At 31.7% G+C, this 27,397-nt stretch overlaps 1 protein-coding gene across 1 annotated transcript in view; it reads left to right on the top strand.

Moving 5' to 3' along the window:
* LOC132729805 (uncharacterized) overlaps positions 1 to 27,397 on the top strand; it is a 54,530-nt gene that overhangs the window by 6,896 nt on the left and 20,237 nt on the right. The window contains exons 7-35 of the mRNA XM_060715666.1: positions 396 to 550; positions 7,133 to 7,289; positions 7,723 to 7,883; positions 8,741 to 8,908; positions 9,276 to 9,432; positions 9,785 to 9,948; positions 10,504 to 10,671; positions 11,068 to 11,235; positions 11,688 to 11,861; positions 12,197 to 12,364; positions 12,472 to 12,639; positions 13,628 to 13,807; positions 14,349 to 14,525; positions 14,873 to 14,995; positions 15,487 to 15,611; positions 16,994 to 17,323; positions 17,966 to 18,206; positions 18,394 to 18,665; positions 18,838 to 19,048; positions 19,362 to 19,604; positions 21,654 to 21,815; positions 22,143 to 22,337; positions 22,800 to 23,051; positions 23,204 to 23,393; positions 23,767 to 23,936; positions 24,172 to 24,336; positions 25,323 to 25,448; positions 25,752 to 25,883; positions 26,289 to 26,420. Coding sequence (XP_060571649.1) covers positions 396 to 550; positions 7,133 to 7,289; positions 7,723 to 7,883; positions 8,741 to 8,908; positions 9,276 to 9,432; positions 9,785 to 9,948; positions 10,504 to 10,671; positions 11,068 to 11,235; positions 11,688 to 11,861; positions 12,197 to 12,364; positions 12,472 to 12,639; positions 13,628 to 13,807; positions 14,349 to 14,525; positions 14,873 to 14,995; positions 15,487 to 15,611; positions 16,994 to 17,323; positions 17,966 to 18,206; positions 18,394 to 18,665; positions 18,838 to 19,048; positions 19,362 to 19,604; positions 21,654 to 21,815; positions 22,143 to 22,337; positions 22,800 to 23,051; positions 23,204 to 23,393; positions 23,767 to 23,936; positions 24,172 to 24,336; positions 25,323 to 25,448; positions 25,752 to 25,883; positions 26,289 to 26,420 — 5,234 coding nt within the window. The remainder of the gene's footprint in view (positions 1 to 395; positions 551 to 7,132; positions 7,290 to 7,722; positions 7,884 to 8,740; positions 8,909 to 9,275; positions 9,433 to 9,784; positions 9,949 to 10,503; positions 10,672 to 11,067; positions 11,236 to 11,687; positions 11,862 to 12,196; positions 12,365 to 12,471; positions 12,640 to 13,627; positions 13,808 to 14,348; positions 14,526 to 14,872; positions 14,996 to 15,486; positions 15,612 to 16,993; positions 17,324 to 17,965; positions 18,207 to 18,393; positions 18,666 to 18,837; positions 19,049 to 19,361; positions 19,605 to 21,653; positions 21,816 to 22,142; positions 22,338 to 22,799; positions 23,052 to 23,203; positions 23,394 to 23,766; positions 23,937 to 24,171; positions 24,337 to 25,322; positions 25,449 to 25,751; positions 25,884 to 26,288; positions 26,421 to 27,397) is intronic.

The following is a 27,397-nucleotide window of genomic DNA, read 5'->3' as shown; positions in this document are numbered from 1 at the left end:
AACAGGCTCAGTCAAACCGAGCCTGCAACATTTTCAATTTCTGCCGTGTTAGGCTTTCTTTAGGGATTCTTATTTACTATATTTTATACCAATTGAATACCTACCTTCCTTGTATGTAAATATAAATCAAACCTTCTTGCCAGTAATTTTGGGTATATGCTCAATGTAACAAAACCCTGCAAAGCACTATTTAAAGAAATTGTGTTTTTCAAATACAATACGGCGAGATTGGCGTAGGGGACATTATTATTTAAAACAAGAAGCTTCTATTAACACGGGAACAAGCCGTACAACTGCTCATTATATTAGGAAACCTGAAATTACTTACAACTTAAATAATTTCTGCCCAATCATATCTTTCAAATATGTCTTATTTGATGCTTTTTTGCATGTAGGTATATCTCATCCTTTTGGAACCAAGGAAGTGGACCAATCTATATGGACAGGTTAGAATGCTCCCCGCCATACAACAATTTCAACCAATGTCGATATTCGGTAGATAATTACTATAACTGTGGCCATAACAACGATGCGACCGTCATGTGTTACGGTAATTGTAAATTGTAAAGAAATTGATATTAGCTTTTTTCATTGTGAAGTTGAGCTGAATTAAAGATATATTTCAAAACATTTACTGTTATAATGGTGATTGACCAACAGTTGATATCGAAATATGCTTATGATGAAATATAAAAATCTGGAAACAAAGGGACCTCTCGGAAGCATTAATCACAACAAAAGTACATAAGAATTGCAGACTCGGTTTGATAGAGTCTGTACATGAGGGATAATGAATAGGTGCAGCATCCCTTACGCCCCCTAGCACCGGCTTGAGCGGTACTCAATTCTCAACACTTAATAGTGCTGGCATCAATGATCCCGAAAGACCAGAAAAATATAACAACACTCAAGTGAAGTACGGGGCAACTTTTTACAGCTGCCACACAACACTTGACACCTGCTGTTGTGAAGTATAAAAATCTGGAAACAAACTGATAAAAACTGCCCCAGTCTCTTTTATAAATTGAATGTTACTGGTACATTACGATTGTTATAGACTTACTTCGAATTCAGATCATTTGGGTTTTCCCAGCTTATTCAAACTTTTAAAGTAACAGCTTCGAAAATAAGCGCAACATGTTGCCTTATCAATTGTAATGGACGGGTAATGCACTGTAAAGGTTTGTTGAAATTTAGCTGGGACAGCCACATTTTCCTAATTTAGGATAACATATATTTAACTTTTATTAATGGAAATGTTCGTGGGTAATTTGAGTTATTTATGGTTTACTCACTATATACATTTTGATGGACCTAATGTCTCTTTGAAATAGTTTGTAAAGGTAAAAACGTGTTCCTCGCACATATCAGAAAATGCTAAGTACGGGTGTTTAATCGTAGATGATTTGAACTATTATGTCTCAGAAAGCATTGTGTTTCTTGAACTCTTTTAAGTTGCCACCCTCTGGTACAGAGTAATCCTATCACAAGATATTTGATATCTTTATTAAATTTTGTACTTAGCATTTTAGTCTAAATTCATAGATTAAGAAAAGAGAAGCTGTACATATTTCATTTCTTTATAATCTTTATTTAGTTAAACCTGTAACCTACACAAAGCTCTTTAAATCAAGCAAAAAGAAAAATTATTTTGCATTTAAAATGTGTTTTCTTCTTTTTTGAACATTTACGAGGTGTTTTCCAAAATAAAATAGAATTTGCTGTTGCTTTGACATATGTGCTTCAAATTTAATAAACAATACATTGAAATAAAGCAGAATACTTCATATGAAAATAATAAATTTAGTTATAATTGCAAGTGCGCCATGCGATTCTAGTATCATAGTAACACGTATGCGGTGTATACATGTACAATTTTGCGGCACATGTTTAGTTACATATGGTTCAATTTAATAAATAATAAATATTCAAATGATATAAGCGCCAGATAAAGCCACACTACTGTTCGATATGCAGATGCTTTCATAACAAAGTATAAGAAATAGGAAACTTTTATGTTATTTATTCATTAATACCTTTAATCTCGTTATGCATCAACACTACCAGAAATACATATAAAACAATAAAGTAATCTGAATTTTGCAATTTTAAAGCAATGTTCATAGTAATACCAGTGGTTTTATCTTCGAAATGTTGTTGTTCTGCTTTTATCTCATGAAATATGAAAATAAACACTAAACATAATTGATTCAATCGGAAGGAAAAAGTGTGTAAGAATTCTTTAACAAATAGGAATGTTGAAAAGACAAATGATTAAAGTGACGTAAATATGTTATACACGATTTACGATTACAGAACTGGGGTCAGTATCTCGAAGCTATCGTTAGCATTACGACTGTCGTATGCCTCTCGTTTGCTGGTATCTCGAAACTCTCGTAATTAACGAATAATCGTTAAAATGCCCAATTATTAACGGTTACATTGAAGGTGTCGTATAGCTCTCGTTACTATCACTTTGGCACAAAAGGAAGAATACTTCCAATTTAAAATACACAAAAAAATGATAATTATATCACCTTATTGATAAAAATTATGAACCTACATAAACATGATATTTTATTTCTTTTTCTCACATATTAAACATATGTAAGAGCTCTTTTAGTTTACATGAAGATGTATATTTAAATACAGATGAAAAAAATTCATATAATAACTGAAGCACCGAAAGGAATAAACTCTGAAATGTGTAATTTTGCACAAGACAATATAAATAAATATTTGCATGTACATAATGTTAAAAATGTAACAAAATTCGGTACTTTTTACAGAATTATATTTCAAAAAGTTACATGTGATGTAATGATTTAATGACATGAAGAAAATAGAGGATATTGAATGAGTGTAAGTTCAATACTGAATCTATTGCACGAGTTGAATAAAATTATATTATGCGAGCCTCTGGCGAGCAGAATATTATTTTACTCAACGAGTGCAATAAATTCAGTAATGAACTTACACGAATTTAATATTCTATTTATTATATACCAAAAATAAAGACCGTTTAAAGTGAAATAAGAGTCATTTTTTATTGACACGCCTATAGTATAACGCTAGCATTTAGCGCGTCTTTACACTGTTTGTATAACGCTAATAACGTCACGTCAAAATATATGCACGGCCGTGCAATACCATATTTACGGAGCCGCAAAATCGGCACGGGTGTGTGATAAAATGCATTACGTTACGCTGCAAAAATCAGTACAACAGATAGGCATGACATATATGGAAATTTTGTTTGTTTAACGTAAAAGATTGAAATATTTTGCTCTTGCCAACACCAGCTGTTATATTTTTACTTGCTATATTTAGATTTGTAATACATAATCCTTTCACAATCCTTTGTTAAAGACAAAATGAAAATTTATCAATAAATTAACAGAAGATTATATAAAAATCTGGAAACAAAGTGATACCTTGGAAGCATTAATCACAACAAAATTACAAGAGAACTGCTGACTCGGTTTGATTGAGTCTGTACATGAGGGATAATGAATACGTGCAACATCCCTGACGCCCCCTAGCACTGGCTTGAGCGATACTCAATTCTCAACACTTAATACTGCTGGCATCAATGATCCCGAAGGACCAGAAAAATATAACAACACTGAAGTGAACTTAGTGAATATCCACTGAAAATAATATTTTTTAATATTAGACAGGTTGCGTGACCTTATATAAACGGTTGTTTGTAAATATAACCCGAGCCGTCAGGCGAGGTTTATATTGCAAACAACCGTTTATATACGGCCATATAACTTGTCAGGAATATTTATAACGAATTTATAAAGCTTCGAAATCGGAAGTTCTTTTTAAAGAGTAAAATTAAGATTTCCAGCTCATGAAAATATATGGAAATTTATCATGTTTCGTGAACATATTCTATATTTCACTCAAACGAAAAATATCTTAATATTTCTTTAAAACTTAACCCATCCTCGCTGTCGACGTTGTAGCATCATCATTATCATAGAAATAAGCATTGTCACTGGTATATCACGATCGTTTTTTTAACTTACATAAGAAAAAAGAATTCTAGATTAATTATGGTGAGATAAAGCGTTTACATTGTATACTAAGCCGATTTATGGACTAACTTGAATCTTAATTTATTGTCCTGATATGTGTTTAAATAAACAGACTACTAGTATTCAAAATAGACATTATGACGACTGAATGTTCGCTATTTACATTCATTTAGATATTTGCAATTCCAATATTTCATCCATGAAAGCAACATTTTTCAAGTTTGAATCTTGAGAGTATACTTACACCCTGAAACATGTTAATTGCTGTAGCCTGAAAAAAATGAGGGAGGGTATTGAGAAGAAGCTCGGCCAGAATATTTGTTTTGACTTAGTAAAGTGTTTAAAATGTCTGATTTCCACTTGCAGCCTTTACTGCACAATCGTCAGTCTACAGTCGTTTTCCCTTAGTTACTAGTCTTGCTGTTGCTATTTTAAGTTTTTACCTTTCAATAGTAATCACGTCAGTTTCATTTTCAACATTTGCAATTTTTATGCCACCGCAGCATCGCGATGCGGTGGCATATAGCGATTCACCTGTGTGTGTGTGTGTGTGTGTGTGTGTGTGTGTGTGTGTGCGTGCGTGTGCGTGTGCGTGTGCGTGTGCGTGTTATATAGATTATATAGTGAACTTAAAAAATCTTCTTGTGAAAAACCACTAGTCCAATTTCAACCAAACTTGGCAGGATTGTTCCTTGGGTGAAGGGCTTCCAAAGTTGTTCAAAGAATTTCATTCCATGCAGAAATCTGCTTGCCATGGCAACCAAAAGGAATTATAAGAATAAATTTAAAAAATCTTCTTGTAAAGACCCAAAAGGCCTAGAGCTTAGATATTTTGCATAAGGCATTGTCTGGTAGACCTCTAACAAGAGTGTTCAAATTATAGCCCTTGGGTCAAAATTGGCCCCGCCCCGGGGGTCATTGATTTTCACTATGTACATATAGTAAAAACTTAAAAAAACCTTCTTGTAAAAACCCAAAAGGCCTAGAGCTTAGATATTTTGCATAAGACATCATCTGGTAGACCCTTACCAAGATTGTTCAAACTATAGCCCTTGGGTCAAAGTCGGCCCAGCCCCAGGGTCATTGGTTTTCGCTATATGTACATATAGTAAAAACTTAAAACACCTTCTTGTAAAGACCCAAAAGGCCTAGAGCTTAGATATTTTGCATAAGGCATTGGCTGGTAGATTGTTCAAATTATAGCCCTGGGGTCAAAATCGGCCCCGCCCCTGGGGTCATTGGTTTTCCTTATGTGTATATAGTAAAAACTTTAAAAAAATTCTTCTAGCAATTGACAAATGCTTGAGGTTAGATATTTTGCATGAAACATTGAGTTGTAAATCTCTAGCAAGATTGTTCAAATTATAGCCCTGGGGTCATTGATTTCAATACATACATATAGTAAAAAATAAAAAAATCTTATTGCCTGAAGGTACAATGCCTAGAGCTTTAATATTTGTTAAATAATATCATCTAAAGGTACTCTATCAAAGTTGTTCAAATTTTGCCTCTTGTGTCAAAATTAGCCCAACCCCTGGGAGCCAGAGGTTTATCTTATATGTATATAGTTAAAACTTAAAAAATCATCTTCTCTAAATTTACAAAGGATAGAGTTAAGATATTTTGCATGAAACATTGTGTAGTGAACCTCTAGCAAGATTGTTCAAATTATAGCCCTGGGGTCAAAATTGGTTCCGCCCCGGGGGTCATTGATTTTCATTATGTACATATAGTAAAAAAAAATATTTTTGTCTGAAGGTTCAACGCATAGAGCTTTGATATATAATATCATCTATAGGTCCTCTACCAAAGTTGTTCAAATGTCAAAAATTGGCCCTGCCCGGGGGCAGTGATTCTCATTATGTACACGTAGTAAAAACAGAAAATAAAACAAATGTTTTCTGAATGGGAGAAAGCTATAGCTTAGATATTTGACTTGAAATGTTGTTTGGTGGACCTGTATCAAGATTGTTATTAAACCCTTGGTTTAAAATTATGCCTTGCCCAAGGGGACAGTGACCTACTTTCTTATCCTTTGATGTACAGCAATGACATTTTGACCATGTGCACAGTTTTAGTTGTAAAATTGAACTTTGACCTAGATTTTGATGATTTGACCTACTTTCTTGTCCTTTGATGTACAGCTATGAAATTTGAATCATGCGGTGGCATAGCATTTTTCTCAAATGCAATCTTGTTCTTGGTTAACGTTTTGTTACGACCATTCCTTCCTGCTTTAACACACTGTTCGCGGTATTCAAATGTTTACATAATTCAATCGTTAATAACTAACGAGTAAGGAACGAACGATTGCTTAACTATCGCTTTCGAGATACCCGCGCTAGTCTCTCGTTCACCAACCTTCCGTCAATCGTCAGCACGTTCGTAAACGCAAATATAACGATAGCTTCGAGATACTAACCCCAGGTCGAGCTTTTAGGCACCTACAGACAATTTGAAAATTAATCAGAGATAAATAAAACATATATTAATCCGTATTCTCTTGACATGGATCCAGTTTATAATCCACGATGAAACAACTTACGGATTTGCGGTTCTGGCCCTTTTAAGGTCAACGTGCTGCTACAAGTAAGAGTGTTGCATAAACTTACAATTGTTAACAGGCATTTTCCTACAATAAACTCATCGTAATCGAGTGAAATAAATTTGTATACAAATATGAACACAAAGTCGTCTGGTACACATGTTGTGACTTAATGAAGCGCAAAACGAAATCGACGGCATACAATTGAAACCAGTTTTTATATTTAGGTTTCAATAGCTGATTTTTTTTATCTTATATTTTCAAAGTATATACTTAACATGTTTCAATTCATGATGGTGTATTTTTTGCATACGGCAAATTCAACAAAAACTTTTTACAGCAAAAGTCTAGTACATTATTTCGGATCATCCCTCGTAGCACGTCTAAGTTAGGGAAATATTCTGCAGTATCTACAAATTTAAATGTGTGAAGTCATGATTTACAGATTAAAGTTATAAATCTTTGTATAAGAAATTTAGATCATCGAAATAGCCCCTATTATTTCAACAGTATATAATATACATAAATTAAACGTTTACAGGACCAAAATTAAATATAACAGATGCTAGACTAGTAAATGGTACAAGTGTAAATGATGGACGTGCAGAAATCAAAGTAAACGATATTTGGGGCACAATTTGCGACGAAAATTTCAACATCCTTGCTGCAGATTTATTTTGCCGGCTTCTTGGTCTAAGGTATTTAAAATATCATTTGTAAACATTCTTATTCTTCACCAATACATACATTTTATCAATTTACTGAAATTTGCTTTTTATTATACCGTGTACTTTATTAAAAAAGTAAGTTGCAGCTGTAAAAGTCTCCTAACATGAATTGAGAAGGCATTACACATGATAAAACACTTTTTGAAAGGAAACTAAGCATTGTGCTTGACAAATCAAAAAACTGCTGTTCAAAGGCTTCCCTGATTCAATGAATTTGCAATGTATATACGATAATTCGATTGTCTTGTGCTAAACAGATTCATTAAAAAATAGTAATCACATTTTTGATTGATTTTTATAAAAAAAATAAAAGCTATTAGAAAAGCGTTTGTTTTATCTTATCATAAATTCTAATCTATTTAGCTTAAGAGTCTAGCAATGGTCCACTCTCTAAATTTTGCAGGGCAGCCCAGTATTTTACAGGTGCAATATATGGAGAAGGCAGTGGTCCTGTGTTTATTGATCAGCTATTTTGCGACAGTAACGGTTATACACTGAGTGATTGTAAATATTTGTTTCTGAATGAATGCAGTCATTCAAGAGATATCTCAGTTGTTTGCAACGGTATGTCATTGTTTATGTTCATTTGTATAACTTTTAACAGCCGACAAACAAATATTAGTCACCATATGGTCAATTGTTCGGATTGTCCGTTACATTTATTTTTTGTTGTTCAGGGTATATTACTCCAAAATAATTCAAGGTATTGATCTACAGCTTGAAACATAGGTACATGGTGTTGACGAAAATACAGAATTAAACACCATGCTAACTGGTCGATTTCTAAGCTTTCCTTTTCATACATACTTTTATTTGTCTGGAGCTTTACAAACTATTGATGTGGTGACACTTAAAATGGTAAATAGAAACAGAGTAAAAAGAACATAAAATATATCGAGAATGTCTTTTAAGTATCTCTTTCTATGTTTGAATTTTATTTGACAGGGAGATAAGTCGAAAAGGACTCAAAAGTCTGACCATAACCTTGAAATTTTAATAAATGATAATACAAAATTGTGTATTGTTGAAGTATTTCAAATGGTCTAAACATAAAATAACATAACTTTTTTACAACTTTTTTTTGCCTAAGGCTTTACTCCAAAACTATTCAATGCATTGAATATTAAATTTGATTGTAGCAGATCTTCAAACGGATTTGTTGAAAGTTTTTAACTTACAATATATTCCCTTTCGTTTAAACGCTCCACAATGATATTAATAACCTGCATTTTTTCAATTTACACAGACACATATGTTATCTGTTATTCTGCTCATTTAATGCAATAACAATATTGATTTGCCGAACTTCTCTTACTTTTCCCTATTTAAATACATATTCTTTTAAAAACATTCAATTATTCTTTCGTATTTTCTATTCAGAAATTTTATATTTTGGCAATGAATTGTTTATTTTCTATCAGAATGTGGACAACCGGATATATTTTTCTGGGGCGTTGATTTTTTCACCTATAATGACACGAGTTTGTTTGCGGATTGCTCATACTACAAGACTTACGTTGGAAAACTAAAACTAACCTGTAATAATCAAACACAAGAGTGGGTTACAGAGGGGGAGTGTCAAGAGTACAGTATGTATAATTGAAATTATATGACGCGTATAAAAGTAAATTCTGGAGTTATTAATTTAACAATTTCATTACGTAAGATTTTACATTATTTAACTTTGTAATTTATATATTGCAATTCAGCCTTTATATATACCACAGCAAAGGAATGCCCAAGCAATTGTAGTGAAAATATATTAAGATATATGTTATCAAAATAACTTTTAAACACAATGTGGAAGAAATACTAATTGAGGTGATAAAGTGCAAAATGAAAAAAAGAATTGAAATTGTAAAATATGATAAGTAAATGCAAGAAACGCTATTCAAAAGATACTTGTGGTCGAGCAGCTATTCTCTTACGGCTTTGTAATATGCAAGTTTTATACAGATTATCCACTGGATCTCACAGACATACGGCTTGTTAACGGACCAAATTCAACAGCTGGTAGGGTCGAGATCAAGTCTTTGGATACGTGGGGAACAGTTTGTGATGATTCTTTCGGAATGAAAGAAGCTAATGTTATATGTCAAATGCTCGGATACCCGTAAGCGGCATATTTCCTTTTAGACCGTCATAAGAGTGTTCTTATAACAATTTGTATCATTTAGCAATTACATGAAATGGTGTACTATCTAAAAGATACATTTGAGGTAAATGCTGAAAATTAGAACAGTCGCTTGGTGTTTACTTTTCTTAACGGAATTCTAATGAAGACGATGTATGCAGAAATTTATTGTCGTCATAAAACTATAATAAAACATAACCATTGAAAGATTATTAGCGTAAACATCATTTATAATTAACGCACTGTCAAATTAATCATATGTGATGAAATTAGTCTCTAGTCTTTTATGAAATGAACATGTTTGATTCATTAAAAAGTAATTAATTTGCAGGCCAGCTATGGGATTTTACGCTAGCGCACATTTTGGAGCAGGTAAAGGGCCAATATTTATTGATGATCTAAGTTGTCAAGAAGATTCCAAACATTTAAACAACTGCACGTACGAAACATATGATAATTGTAACCATGATGACGATATAGCTGTTGTATGCACAGGTTTGTATGATTACGTACATTTCGAGTACACATGTTATAACTGAAATTTATTTTTTTCATAAACAATTTGTTTGTTTTATTTCTTTGTTTTACGCCGATTTCAACACATTTGTCTGAATTTCTAGGCGGTCAGTTCATAATCCTGTCCAATAATAAACAATTCATCGAATCTCAAATGATAATTCAATCAGAGATGAGAGACAAATAACCATTCGACTAAATGTCCAAAATCATTCGTTAAGTAGATATTTGCCTCTGGGTTTTAAATCTAATGCTCTCCCTATTGAGCGACACGGGCGGATTCCACCATAAAGACGTACTCATCGTTATTCAAACATTGCACATTGTAAGAACTGAACAATGATATGAGGGATGTATTCAATTTGATATATAATGTATTCTTCCCTTAGAATAGATTTCTTTAGAATACTTGAAATAGAAACCTCATTTAAAACATTCAGTATTCTAGACTCCTTATTATCATAACAACTTTAATAACAATTGAAAGTTGTAGCTTATACACTTGTTACAATATGCTATACATTTTTTCTGAAGATTGTGGTGATCCAACACCAGGCAATGGTTTTACAAACTCATCAAAGACTAATTATGGTGCTGCAGTCCATGTCTCTTGTGATGAAGATTACATGCTGGATGGTAACAGTGATATCATATGTCAGATAAATGGAGAGTGGTCGAATAAACCTAGCTGTAAACTAATTGGTAACTAGATATCATAACAAATATAAATCAGTATCAAAACATATAAATATGACACATAGGAGCTCAAGATAACTTTCATTTAGTCATGTGAAAATGAAATTTACATACTGAACAAATAAAATCGTGTTTTATGAACGATTACATAATTAACGTACGAAGTTTTACAATGTATTGTTATCATAAAAAACAAATGTTTAGTATTATAACTATACATTGTTATCACTGTTGTAACCATTTTTTGTAAAATTGTAGATATCATTCGCTCATAACCTTTTTAGAGCATAACGTAATCATTTTAATTTAATATACTGTGGCTGTTTGATCTATGTGTTTTAGATAGATATAATAGCTTCATTTAAAACTTTACCTCAAAGGTTTTATTGTATCAATAATTAGATTGTGGTGATCCAACACCTGACAATGGGAAAGTTAACACGACAGAAAGTACAAACGGAACTGTTGCTTTGATATCATGTGACAATGGTTATACATTATCAGGTCGAGCAGTTATAACATGTCAATCCAATGGAACTTGGACACAAAACCCAGCCTGTGACATCGTTGGTAGAAACCTCATGTTATAAAAACATTGTCTATGGAACTATTTTTCTTTTCTATAACTTTACAGTACATTTGGTATCATTAAATCATTAACAAAAATATCAATATGCTTTTATTTCATTCTGATTGCGATAAAATATGCTTTATTGTATGTAAACATAGGTTTTAATATATTCGATGATGTGGAATTACACAATTGTATTTGTCTATTAAGAGATGCATGGCGCTTAAATCGGGTATATTTAATTAACTATAATAATATACGAAAACAGAAAATGCATTTATCCATTTAAAACTTCTTACTGAATCTTCATTAGCTTAAACGGTACGAATCTACATTATAAAGTTAACATTGATACTTTTCAAAACTTATGATAAGAATCTGTATTATAAAGCCACATGTCAATTGATATACGAAATGTTATTATTGTAATAGTTGTTTAACACATTTTTAGATTGTAAAGTACCAAAGCCAAATAATGCCATTGTGACATTGATTGGAAACAAAACTACATTTGGTGAATCAGCGAGTATAAGTTGTTGGACAGGTTATAACCCAAAAGTGAATTCAAATGTTATGTGTCTATCCAATGGCTCATGGGAAAAGTGGAATGACTGCGAAATTGTTGGTAAGAAATTAAAGAATTCTAAATTTAAATGTTATTCTAGAATTTCAATGAACAGTCTGTAAGTAGATTAACCCTAGATAATCTTAAACTTTTGATTGGCTAAGTATTAAATAAAGGTAATGATTCAAAAGAAATGAAATGAAAAAAGAGAGTTTTAGAACCTAGTACCCTTTTTTTAGTTTTTACAACTTTTTTTATATTTCACATATATTTTAAAACTATGGAATAATTGTATTTTCTAAGTTTATACTCTTTTCTCAATCTAAATGTATTAAAATTGTCACGTAACTTTGTATGCAATAAAAAGTTTTGTTTTTTATTCATTTTTTAACCAGATTGTGGTAATCCTGTTCCTGACAAGGGCTCTGCAAATAGCACAAATACAACATATAATACAGTGTTAGAGATAACATGTGAGCCTGGATATAACCTTACAGGATCATCAGTCGTCAAATGCCAAGAAAATGAAACATGGACAGATTATCCAGTATGCGATACATCAGGTAAAACAGATGATTATCAAATTCATCCGTTAAGTTTTATGCATATATACTAATTATTAAAAACGATTAAATAATGAAAGTATGTTAACGTTATCTACCATGTTTAGATTGTGGACAGTTCCCAATAGTGAATGGTGAAGTGAATACATCACTTGGTACAAGTATTGGATCATTAGCTACTGTCAAGTGTGATGAAGGCTATGATTTACAAGGTTCTTCAGAAATTAATTGTACAAAAACTGGATGGAACGAAACAGTATCATGTCAAATACAAGGTACTTATTACAGATACATGTTTACATCTTACTATTCAATGAAACAACGTCTATACGAGGATAGATCAAAACGTTCTCAGCCCAATAAACTTCCGGTAGTCAGAGAACCCAACTAATGGCACTTTGCCCACCTGGACTCCAACTTGTTTAGACCTTAAAATTGAAGTCACTATTTTGGGCCTCAAAGAACTCATTGACCGCATCCATTACACCTTCATTGATTCACGAAGCTTGGTTTTCAGTTTCGGAAACAGGTAAAAGTCGGAGGGGACCAAGTCCGGAAAATATGTGGGATGGGGAAGAATTTCAAAGCCGCAGTCAGTTGCAGCAGCCGTCGCAACTTGAGTCAGTTTGTCCCTCCTTTTTCGTGCGATTTATTGGCGCATACGTCTCAATTTGTCTGCATAGTACGTACGGTTTATGATACGACCTTGCACGAAATAGTCAATCATGACTATCCCAAAAAATTGAAGCCATCATCTTCTCTGCTGATGGCACCCTTTTGAATTTCTCTGGAGGGGTGCACTGCATGCTCGTGTTTAACTGTCATTGTAGTGGCTAGAAGTATATCGGGTCGGATTTTTTTTATCAGACCTCGTATACGAATAAAAAACTTTTTCTCTTTATGTGATTTCAAATAAACATATATAAAATCAATAAAAATAATATCTTTCTTTACTTGTGACTCGTGCAAGCAGATGCACTACAATTCATGATAGCATTTGTATAAAAGATACGATATTTAAATTTAAGCCTTTAAAGTAGGTATTTGTAAACATGTAAACACATCTTAAGTTGTTCCTTGCTAAGTGTATGGAGTTTCTTGTAAATTAGAAAAATATGTAATAGTTTCCTGTTATTAATAATTGATGTTTACCTTTAATGAAGTAACGCCTGTGCTATTATATCTTAAGATTTTAATCATTGGCTACAATATAATTATTTTTCGTAATGCTGACTATTAATACCATTTAACAATATGTTAAAGTATGCCATGATCCTTCCCCGGACAATGGTAAAATCACTGACACTGATGGAGATGACGAGTTTGTTTTTGGCAATTATGTAAAGATAGAATGTAATACCGGATACAACATAGAAGGTGACAGTTTTATCACGTGTATAAATGGAGGGAATTGGAGTGCATCACCGAAATGTCCTTTAATTGGTAAATGTTGTTTGACGTAATATTTAAAGCATGCTAGTCATCGATTAAAAGAATTGTTAAAGATCCTGTATGTTGTAATTAAGGTTGTTACCACACTTAAGTGAAATTTTATATATGTATATACATGAAGATATGCTTCTAAAACATTTTTCAAACATCGAAGAATATGTATAATAGGTACTGCAAATATCTGTCCACATTACATGTAATCAAATTAAAAGATATGTGTTCATTTCTTAATGAAACATTGACTGAGACTTTATAGGAAAATGTAAATTCGGTAATATCTTTACAAATAATGCTTTTTGGAACTTACAATATTGATAAATCTTCATTTGAGTATTATATTTATGATATAAAACATTAAAGAATTGAGTTACAGGATCTTTAAAATGATTAGATATCAAGCATTTGTGAAACAGTAAATATGATAAAAGCTCATCGTTAAAATAATTTCAATCGGTTTTAAGGAGAACAAAAAAACATGTATACATGACAGCATTATATTATGTTTGTGAATTAACACATTATCGAATGACAGTTTGTGAAAAGCATAATGTGCCTCTACATGGTACCATGGATGATTCTGTCGGTAATGAGTATAACTCCGCAGTGACATTCAGCTGTAATGAGGGATATCTTTTGGTTGGAGAAAAAACTAGTACTTGTGGAGACGATGGCAAGTGGAGTAGTGAGTCTCCAACCTGCGTGATAAAATGTGAGTGAGGATATATGTCATTTCCATTATTTGCAATGGTTTCATTAATATTTATCATCTAATATGTTCAAGCATACAAATCTAGACTTTTAGGCAAATATTGCATCATATTCCAGTCAATAATATGACAAAACAAGTTTGTTGTTACCTTACCATATTAAAACATTTAAGTTCAAATGTTTGTTCCTGAGAAAACCGAACAAAAGCAAATTATTTTGCAACTGTCTTATTATTTCCGATAAGAAGTTTGCACTTTTGTTTTTTTCTAAACGTTTTCTTGCATTACAAACGTTTACACTTTCATATGTAGTAACGAAGTCCTTTGATACTTATACTTTTGTTTTCAGCCGACGTTGGAGGACCTTGCCTTAGTAAAGAATATTGTTTGATGGCCGATTCATTGTGTATTAACTCAGCATGTAAATGCCTCACAGGAATATTTGACAGCAAATCAAAGATATGTGATAAAAGTAAGCTCTTAATATAGGATAGAAGTATTTAGTTTACGGATATTCCGAGTGTGTATGGTATATCTATTCGTATATTTAGATATTTAAACATAGTAAACATATTAACACATAATATTATTTATCGTGCAATACCATGTCCGTTATATTCATCAAGAGATATAATCCCATTTGAAAGCCCATTTAAGTATTAAGTAATAACGAATGGTGATCTTACGAATTTATCTAAACTTATACAAATAGTGACTTTTAAGCAAATACTAATGATATTTACCAGTAAGAAACTCCATGTCGATATTTCTTATATTTTAAAACCTTATTAATAATCTTATAATTTCTTATCGAATCTGCCGGTGAATACGAGGGAAATCAGTGCAGTTTAGAGTTTTAAACAAAAAAATAAACCCTGACGAATTCGTACTATTCAAACATTGACTTGACTTAAAGTCATATTCTATTGTCATTTGATGTTTTTGTTTTTTACATTTCATAAGTGCCGCTGTTACCTTACGGGACTGATGAAGGGGATCACTTTATATCAGACACTGAAGTTTGTGGACCTGATATATCTTTCCTACCCGGAATGCCCGTGTCTGGTTCAATGCGTAAACATTTGTTTGTAAGTATGCAATTGACGTACTGACATTATTAGACAAAAGTAAACATTCTTTATATTGTAAGCAATAAAATGATAATACTGACTATTGTTTTAAAAAAAGTATTCTATTTTTTAAAGATAATCATTTCAGAAAATAAGAAACACAGAACGTTTAAAATGATTCAATGATTTGATTAAAAACGTGGCAATTTGACACGAGATAAAAAAGAAAAATACGACATGCGTTAAATTTATTATGAAACACAATCAAAACACGTTTTAAGATCTTATAGCTTACAAAAACTCATACAAAACGATTTATTCATGTTAAGTAGTGTATTATACATATACCCATCTCACATTGGAGTTGAAAATTAAATGTTGTAAGACCAAAAATAATTGATGTAGTTGAGGGCATTATTACCTTTTAAGCAAACACAAATGTCCAAACAGAATCATTGTAAGACATGTTATCAATAAATAGATGGGACATAATGTTTCTACTGTTACTGTGCATTGCATTCGACATGATCAAGGTGCTATTAAAAAAAACATACCCCAAACAGGTAAAAGTGGTTATTTTACTAAACGTCGCACAGCAGCTCCTGCTGACGTCGTACGTAAATTATGTTATATCATTATGTTGTAAATCCTCCTACACAAAGAGAAATGACAGCTTAGTAACGACATACTCGATCATGGCGTCTATATCTCCGACTTAACTGTGGAAAATGTAAAAACGTTGTCACCACAGATGAGGCTATGTTTTATGTGGGCTGTATTTAAGGTTGACGTCGTGTTTGCTACGTTTGAACCAAACGAAGTAAAGTTTGTAAAATTAGATGCATTTGTACCTGGCTTTGCCACAAAGCCCAGAGATGCAGCTCCATTGACTTTGGTGTCTAGGATATAATGAACGTAGGCTACATAATCGCAAGATTTATATCATGTCCTGTCTTAGGCTCACAGACGAATGGAATAAATTTGAGCAGTCATGCATACACCAGACTTTTAAAGCTGGTAAAAAAGATGAAGAATGATTAACAATGGATCTTAGATTGAGTATCTATTGCAATAAAACACATAAGAGTAAATAATTAGGCAGGTTTTAAAACTGTTTCATATGAAATTGAACACCCCTCGTAATGCTTGTATTGAGTTACTGTAGATTTCATCACAGGCGGGCCTGTATTTTAAAGTTTTATTTTTGCTTCTATTTATCTTGTGCTGTTGTGTAATTGATATTGAAAAGTATGTTTTGTTGTTTTTAAATGAGATGGAATATGGTTAGACTACTACAGAATATATTAAGTTTTTACCATATAAGAAATCTTTAACTTTGGATATTTTATAGTTTATTGTTTTAAATCAATTATCCGCATTATGCATCGCTGTTTTTGAAGGTGTGTTCCTATGGCTTTGTAAGCTTTGATAACAAATATACAAACCCGACCCCGCCAGAAAATGCAAACAGTATTGTGACAAACGGCGAAGAAACCATCATAGCACCATTCTATGGTCCCATTGATAAAAGAACATCAGGCCCTGTTTACTTTAGATCATATGATATCTTGAACTCGTATGACAAAATGAAAGAGGACGAAGAATTGATATCTTACATAGAGAATATTGTGATAAAGTTTGGGGATAAGGAAACATTTGATGCAAGCTTTGTAATGATAGCTACCTGGCATGAAGCTAAGACAACAGTTGCAGGATTTGATTCTACAAAGGTGCGTGCATTTTAATATAAATATGATTACATATATGAGGTACAGTTTTGAACTGGGACGTGAATTAGAATAGATGTCTCCTGAATTTTTCACACTGATTGATTGCATTTTTACTGGCTAATGTGTCAAATATGACTTAGTTACAAATGTTTCATCAGAAAATATATGTTACTATATAAAATATTTGGAAAAAATAATTAAAAAAATACATTTTTTATTTTTTTATTCCTTTTGCATCTTGCCAAATAAATCCAGTCGTGTTTTATTATTTCCCTTAACAGATTGAAATATTTTCTCATTTAAGGCAGTCAATGTGTATGGAATAAAAATGCATATTTGCGCCGTCTGCTTTAGAAATATTTTGTTCTTTGTTTTTGTTCTTCTTTTTGTTTTGTTTCCGGTTTTTATTCTTAAATAATCGCTTTTATGACAAAATCGTATCTATAAGCTTTTAAATCAGTAACAACAATGTCATTAACCGATTAAGGATTGACAGTGCTGATGAGATACACGCTATATATTTTAAAATACGACCAAAATAAAAGTATAACTGACTCGTTGAGGTTGAAGTGTAACACGGATTAAGGACACATTTTGTTTACTTTCACATCACATGGTTCAACATTTATAATTCTTTTTTAGAAATCCACATTCCAGGCAGTTTTAGTATCAGACGGGAAGTCAACGTACGTGTTTTATATTTATGGGCATGGCTTAATGAATTGGGGACCAAATGACTCGGAGTTCGCATCAAGCGTACCAATATGGGTTGGCCATAATGTTCAAAATGTTGATTCGGGAATATCATTTATACATCCCTATTCATTCACCTCTCAAGCGCTACAACTAGACTCACAGCCGGAGGTGTCATCAACAGAAGACGGTACCATTTAAACATCATCGCCTTTCTTTGTTTAACACTATTAGTATAACATAAACTGATAAAGACCATAATGATAAAACTTATACATGAATACACCTGAAATATGTTAACCTTCTATGGCCATATTAAATATTTTGTTTGAGTCTATAGTACAAAAACAATAAACTGACACTTTTATTACCTTTAGATGTTGCTGGACTTGTCTTTAAACCCTTGCATCAACTCAACATGAATCATCAAAACGATGCTGTTGATTGTATTAATTGGTATAACGAAAATTATGACAACAAGAAGAACCTAGATTACCTTGCAAGTCTTATGCCAGAATGTCCATGTGATATATGGCTGTCTCGTTTCGACCCTTGGTTTTGGAAAATAGGTTTACAAAGATGGCGGCGGGATGTGAATCATATCTGTGTGGATATGCTTCATGCTGGAAATTTTAGACAGTATGGAAAAGTAAGTTGTGAAGAAGAATAAACTGAATAACTGACGGTATAATAATATCAAATACTTAATTGCAACGCAATATTCAGTATATATATTAAGTATTAAAAGGTCTGACATAATACTTTCTGTGTTAAATTTAATTATCTTTTCTAATCTTATATTATACAAAATTCATTTTCAGTCGTGTTGTTACGACGTTAAGACATGGCTTTGGGTATATGAACGTCCCTTTGCTGGGGGATTTCAACTTTACCACCCACGCTATCCATTACAACATATTTTGAATGATGTTATCTACAAGACGAAATGCTGTGTTTTCTCGAATCATTGCAACTTATTTTATGAGCTTAGACCAACAGGGTCGTGCTATGCTTCCTCTCCATATAACTTTGGTATGTATGTATGTATGTATGTATGTGTGTATGTATGTATGTATGTATGTGTGTGCGCACACGTGCAAGTGATTATTTTTGTAAGACTATTATTTATATATGATTCTATTTAAATAATGAAATGAAAAAAACATGTGAAGGTATATATTACTATTTAATTTGCATTCTTTTATGACGATGTAGAAAACACTTAAAAGGGAAAGTAGTGTCTAGGTAGGAAGGTAGGGACCGGTTTGCTTGAACAGTGCATACATTATAACCATATAGCAACAGTTCCGTGTTCCTTTAATAACAAATCGTTTTATTATTTTAGGTATATTTTGGGGCGATCCACACTTTATAACTTTAGATAGAAAGAATTTTACATTCAACGGTCTTGGCGAGTATACGTTATTACATGTTGACACCGATAACTTTACTCTCGACATCCAAGCAAGAACTGAAAGGGCACTTAAACAGGATGGTAAACTATCAGATGCAACAGTATTTAGCGCATTTGCCGTGAAAGAATCCTCAAATGCTTCCCTCCATGTTGAGCTTAATAAAGCGAAAACAGGTAATTTTTCTTATCACGTTTATATGACACAGGTTATGTTATTTTAACAGTATGTTACAAACATTTACTCAAAGCGTACGTTTACGATCTTTATTTTGATTTTCATAGACAAAAGAGTGAGTAAAATGAGTGAATTCTAGTATATTTTGATTCACAATAAACTTGCATTAAATTGGCTAAATAAAGCTATGGTGTCCCCTCGAAATGTTTACTTTGCTTCTTTATCTACTGAACTAAAAAGTTTTCTAATATTATTACTACAACAGGAGAAATTAATGAACTGACAAAAACAGTATTTGGTATATAAATAAATTGACATTTCGCGGTATGGTATTAACTACTTAATGCTATTAACAGCTTTATTAAATTCACCTAACTTAGATAAATAAGAATAATAAACAGTATAAAAAACTGGAAAAGGGTTACATTTTAGAGCCAATAGAACCAACAATTTTCTTTGAAAATTAAAGACATGGTTTGAAAAAAAAAATAATCTGAAAACTGTTCAGACTGGAATATAGTAAACTTATAAAGACTGAAAGTTTCTAAACATCTAAATGAAGTTTGGCATTATATATAGTTATTATATTTTTCAACACATTTCTAACATTTTTTTTCAAATTCTGTTAAACCTATGTTAAATCTCATTTGGATATAATTTGTAAAATGGACTTACACGACACTAAAAATATTGCATAGTGTGAGTTAAATGTGTAAAAAACCAAAACATTATTAACAGTAAAATGACTTTGTAATTAAAAGTTATATTCCCAATGGGGTGGTAACTAGAATGTATTTGTTATTTGATATACATGAACAGAATTAAACGTTCATGAACAAACTGTCATATGTTATTTTACTGTTTTCCAAAGAAATTTAACCGCTTAGCAATCAGTTTGAACATTTGTCATTTACTTCTTAGGGTACAGCCATATTGGAGGTATTTTTTTAAATTCTAACAATAATTATTTTATCTAATCTATACTCGTATAAAGTACGTAAAAACTTTAAATTCAATATTACAACATTTCATAAATATTTCAATTATATTAATTCAAATGAAAATTTCAGAAAACGTTACACGGTTTGCAACCTGAATAATTACATGTTAACCGAAAAAAGCATGCTTTTTATAATAATTACACAGCTGTTAACCGAGTGGCTGTTTTTTGCTTTGAAGCATTAACGATTTGTTTTTAATATTATTAAAATGAATCAGTCAACATTTTAGGTCGTTAACTTATAACGCTAGTACAACACTGTGTAGTGTAATATTCCAAGCAATGTTAATGATGAGTATATGCCACAGCGCATGAGATATCTGATTGATCCGATCTTGAATTACACGGCATTTACGGCAGATTGAGCACTTCATTATGACGTTTCTGCTGTAAAGAAATAGTAAATAGAATAAAAGAGTGTAGTTATAAAAATATCTCAAACATTTTTACCTTATCTTCATTAAAGTTAATTGTCAAAGGTAATTGCCTTAGAATAAAAAAAACAACAATTGAATAAATCATTAAGGTTGTATTCAACAATTTATATTTTTTTACAAATTGCGATTATTCGTATTGAATTTCGAACATGCAAGAACTTTCTATTTATATTCAACAGTAATGAACATACTCTTTTATTAGAAACATCCATTTTCTTATCAGATTCATAAGAAAACCTAGAATTCTAACAAATTGGCTGATTGCTGCCGTGTTGTGACAAATGTTTAAATCTGACTTTTGACAAAATTTTGCCAAAATATAGCTATATATACTTGATTATCTTTTTAAGCTTTCGATATCCTTTCAGCTATATTAGAATAGTCTTCAAAATAGTTAATCAAAATATTGAATAATAAAGTAGTCTTAAAGCAATCATAACAACCATGTGGCATGCTTTGAAAAGGTAATTTGTCAATAAAATGTATCTTATGATTGACCATTGCAAATGCACTCTTTTTGAATCATAGTAATACAGAGATTACGAATCCATTAATGTTATATGTTCGTACAATCCTCATTAAATGCATTATATTGCTTTATTCTTTATTAGGTATGATTATTTACGCCAACAAAGCTGACATCACCAGCCAGTTCTATGCAAGTACTGATCCAGAAAATCCATTTGTTTATATTCCTGAGGAACCGTCCGGAGGAGGGACTTTGATTATTTCAAAAAGAGATGATATTCTAAGCATTTTATTTCCAACAAGTGGTAAAGAATTTGACTATCGTCTCATTTGACAAATCCTTTAATTTACATCTCTGAACTGTCCAGTGTACTTTAATTATGTTAAAGATACGTTTTATTTCCAATAATTTGTAAGTATTTGAGCTTTAAATTGATAGTTGGTTTGACAAATCAGTGTAGTGCCTGTTTTCTGACAGTTGTACATATTTCTAGACATATCATTTGTTTTGATATATAGACCAAAGTTTATCTTTAAAAATCAACACGAATTAAAACCATTTGTTTTAATCGAGCGGCCATGTGACTTCTGAGATTGAAAATATGTTTCTTGTTAAATAATTGAAATTGCAGGTATATCTCTCAATATATCCGTTAGCGTAGAAATGCTTTCTCTTAACACCGGGGTGCCAAAGGTATTACATGGGCTGACAACTGGATTATTGGGAAACTATGATGGTAATCCTGAGAATGACTTTGCAATGCCAAATGGAACTGTCCTGAGAGGAAATCTTACAGAACGGGAAGTTTTTGAATACGGAAAGACATGTATGTCCAAAATTAGTATAAATTAAATGTAGTCATTGCACATAAGATGAACATTGTATTCGCTTTGTTATAATCTAAATGATTGTCTATTGTGAATATTTTGACGTTCTTACTTTTCATAGAAGCTTTTACAAACTAATGCTGGAGATGTTACGTGTTGTTCAGCAACTAAATAGTTGCCATATAGCTCGTCTCGATGTTGGAATGTTCCTTGATTTTCCGTGGTCATGTTCCCGATAATTTAGTCTTGAGAATAAAAATACTTAGATGGTGCATGGGAGAGTTAGAAATCGTCCATTGCTAACTCGTGAACCCCATTGTCCTATGACTTTTCTATAGCAAAATGAAATTTATACATGATAAGGTGTAAATCTATTATTTGAATATGTTTTAAGAAATTGTAAAAGCATATTAGACTTATTTTTATCTTCATTTATGATTCAAGACATTTGTTTATTTAAGGGTCGATCAATGCAAATGACTCCGCATTTATTTATGAAGACGGCAAGTCGCATTTTGATTTCCATAATGACTCTTATATTCCACGGTTTCTTGATGAAGCTGATCCTGACAAAATATTGGAAGCGGAAAAAGCCTGTAACGGCTCACAAAATATCGAATGTATTTTCGACCTCGTATTTACTGAGAAAATGGAAATAGCTAACCAAACCAGCATCATCAGAGGGGAATCAGACTCTACTACGGCTGAACTCGGTATTATGATCGATTTTCACTTTCTACTTTCATTTTATTGACAAATGACTATTTTATTTGAAATAGGTATCTCCATAATGGTAAGCAAAAGTAGTACATATTTCAAAGTTATTAATTTTCTTTTCTTTTATTAAACGTAAATATAATTCCAGAAATTACAGTGCCTACGCTTTCTGGATGTGAGGACATATATGCTACGAAAGGTCAAAATGTAAGCTGCCGCATCAATTTTGGTTTTGATGATGAAGTCTACTTCATAGAAAACAGTGTTGATGCAAAGATAAATATTTCATCTTCATCAGTCACATACATCCAAACAAACGATGACCCTGTGAAGATTCGGTACGTATTATGCATAGCATTTGTATGTTTCATATATCTGTTTCATTTATGCATCAGAAACCCTATTAATATACATGTACGTACCAATGATATTTACAGTTAATATTTTACGATCTCCATAACCATTAAATTCGGTAAACTTTTTTCTTCATGATTCATGATATTATCTTAATGATCTAACTGGTAAAATTTTGCCCGTTAAAGTAAATTATTGGAACACAAGGGATATATATATGTGTATTCTCTCTTAATATACTTTTATAAATGTTAATTATTTCTTTAGTGGTGACCCATTTTACAAGAAACATCAACTTTAGAACTTTTACAAACAATATTGTTTCACACATTTTATAAACACTTTCTTATAATGCAGCATTGCAACGAGAAACAAAAATGGTCGCTCATCACCAAGTTTCGTGTTAAATATCGTTCTTTGTACACTGTGTAATGGTCATGGCGTGTGCAGCAATGAAACACGTGAGGATAAATTTGGTGGAGACAATTTTAAATATGCCAAATGTATATGTGAGCCGCAATATCAAGGTGAGAATTTTTGTAGTGGAAAATATAATCTAGCCACAAACTAAGATCGAAAAATATAATTTCTTTAGCACTTTGCACTGAAATATTAAAACTAATCATCTTGTTATTTTATAACCTTCATGGTCTTTTTTATTTCATATAATTAGTGCTGTGCTTTTATAATTGGTTAAGTCTTCTTATTACTAAAAGCACCACTTACTTAACAAAAGTTACCATTGTCTGAATTATTTCACAGGAGACGATTGTGAGAATGATTTTGACGGATGCGCAGCAAATCCATGTTCACTACAAAGAACTTGTCAGTCGCTTACAGCTAACGAGCAGAAGAAACAAAATCGGACATATACTTGTGGACCGTGCCCAACTGGTTATAAAGCAGATACCGAAAACGAATGCATAGGTATCTTTTGTATATATCACCCTTGTGCACATTTGCAGACTTTTTTAACAATACATAAAGGAAAATCAATGTAGATTTTCATTATTATTAATTTTGAATTTGCCTTCAACAAAAAATGATTATACATGTAATATTTATTAAAAATATACTATATATTATGGGGTTTTTTTTGGGGTTTTTTTCGCGATTATCTAATGTTTGCTATATTCGCTTGTACTGAAATTCTACTTCAATCTAATACTGAAATTCTCTTCCTTCTGAAACTTGACCTCCTATTTTAGATTTGCTACAAATTTAAGTCGAATTGTAATCGTGTTACTTATATAACAATGTGTAAAATACCAATATTCAATATTCAAGGTTATTTAGCACTAAATATATTAAAAACTATATCTAAAACATTAAGTGACTCAGTGAGCGAACATGCTTATTTGTTTGTTTGAACTGATTGTCGAATTAAAATAACATAATTGAAACCTTTTATATGATATACAAGCATAGGCAGCTTAACAATAAGCTGAGAAGAGACAATATGAATAATTAGAGGAAATTTGAAAACTATGTTTGGCCTGTAATTAATAGAGTGGTGCCGCTTTGCTAGAATAACAAAATTGCTAAAAAGAGAGAAACTAAAAAATTTTGGACACTATCGAGATAAGTAAGTACGGACATTTATACAGCCTTTCTCAAAATAGCCTATTTAATCAGTTGAATTTTAGGTGTGTTGATTTTCCATTTTTCCATTATTTGTTACTTATACCTAATTTTTATTTTTTAAAACAGGGGATTGAAGGAGTCTTGGCTCAAATTGACATCTACGTATTGTATTCATTTACTAATTTTTCATATATTGTATAGTTTGTCCTAAAGAACACCTGTTGGATATCTTTTTCTTTGGTGCACAAAAACTTCGACAAATGAAAAAATAATGTCATAGTTTTTACAAAATTGGTTATTTTATTTTAATCTTAAATACTCTCTTTAAGATGTTGACGAATGTGCAGATAATGGAAATATTTGTGATCAAGTCTGCACTAATACAGAAGGAAGCTTTGAGTGCTCGTGCAGAGGTGGTTATAAGGTGGATAGTGAAAACAAAAGCAAGTGTAAAGGTACTGAGAAGAAGTTCATTAACTCGCAGATTCTCGAGTATGATACAATTAAACTATAGGCAAATGATAAAACAAATATTAATAAAATAAATGTTTCGAGAAATAAACTTATATATTCATTATCAGAAATTCATAGTTTACCAAGACGCATTGTTAAAGTAAAATAAATGAATATATGTTTCATAAATCCTTGAACAAACAGTTTTTTAATTGTGTTAATAAAATTCAGCTTGAAGAGATTTGTTATCAGCAATATACATGTATTGTTGAAATAATATATTTATAACAAAACATGTTTTTCAGACATCAATGAATGTGACGTAGCCTTACATAATTGCACGCATGAATGTGTGAACAACGAAGGAGGATTCTCGTGTCAATGTTTTACGGGGTTCAAATTTGATTTTTCTACATGGACATGTACAGAAACTTCAGGTAAAAATGTTTATGTATTGTCTTTTGGATTATTTAACAGCTTGAAGTTACATTTATATTGTAAAGTGTATTGAGAAAAAAATGGTTACTGCAATATAAGCGGATATAGTCAAATACACACGAAATCCATCAATCATAAACAAAATATTTAAAGTTTTGGTCCTCTCAGAATCTGTAAAGTGATGCTTTATTTGGAATGTTATACCAAAGTAGTCGCTTTCAAGAATGCGCAGTCAAATATCTTATTACTTACGTTATAAAATCATAAGTATCCTCGCTTCAAATATTTTTTTGTCAGTATTCATTAAATTATATTAATACAACAGACTTGTTTACACAGTCCATAAACGTAAACATGGAATTAAATTGATAATATTTATGAACACTTATAAATGCATAATATAGATGAAGGAAGTTGCACTGACTCAGAAAAGATAGTCTGTACTGGCTCAAGTGGCTGTAGGAAAATTGATGGAATAGCCGAATGTTTCTGTACTGACGGGTTTGAACTCGATGAAACTAAAACAATTTGCAAAGGTATATTTATTACACCTGTGTTGACATTTAGTAACTTTTGTAAATCTGTAAAGAACTTAAAGATATAAGATAAGTTTCTGGACTGGAAGAATTAGATATTTATCATAAACAAATATAAAAGTTGTCTAATAATTATGATAAAGTTGGGTTGATTCTTCCTGTGATAGTCACAGAAGTTGCCTTACACCTTATTTAATGATTATGGGTTAAATTCTTTTCTACTGATATAGACGGAAGTTAATGTTTCAAAAGTCATAAAGGGTACTACAAATACAAAGGTCGTAGCCTGTGTTAATTTTTGTTACTAAAAACTTATATCAGTATAAGTGTATTATTGTCCGTCTTCGTGTGTAGTCTTTAACAGTATTTAAGTCGCTTATATAATTAGAAAATACTTTTAACTATATTTCGTACTGCATACATCAATATATCATGAAGTTAAGGCCTTCTTTCTGTACATCCTATTGTGGATCAACAAAATTATATAAAAATCTGGAAGCAAACTGATCTAGTTACACTAGTTGTCGGAGAAAAGCTTAAAAAGTATGAAATGAAACTGATTGAAACCTAAGACAGTGTAGAGATGAGTGGAAGGGTGTGCAGAGTACCGGAGACATAGTTTTGCCTTGCTTAACTTATGCATCTCCCGTTACAATACCTTTTAATAATTATCAAAGCTTGCCCTGAGTATAACTTCTTAAGTATCTTTAATCTTATTTGAAACTCCATACAGTTGTAACGATCATTGAAGGAAGTTAAAACAATCACTCTCCGTTACTTATATTTTAAATATCGCCCTTTAAAGTAGTAACTAATGCTTTTCTGAGAATATGTTGAAACGATTTAAGGATATTATAGTGATAGAGAGCAATCAGAGGGTAATCAGCGTCCAGAAATCAAATTCTATCCTGCATCACATTTTAAAGAAACGTCTAACAATCAATAGAGGTATAAAAAAGGTTTGCATTAAGCATCGT

This window comes from Ruditapes philippinarum, unplaced genomic scaffold (assembly GCF_026571515.1).
Source record: "Ruditapes philippinarum isolate M1 unplaced genomic scaffold, ASM2657151v2 ctg1069_1_1_1_1, whole genome shotgun sequence".
Lineage (NCBI taxonomy): Eukaryota > Metazoa > Mollusca > Bivalvia > Venerida > Veneridae > Ruditapes > Ruditapes philippinarum.
This window is presented reverse-complemented; position numbering and strand designations above follow the sequence as displayed.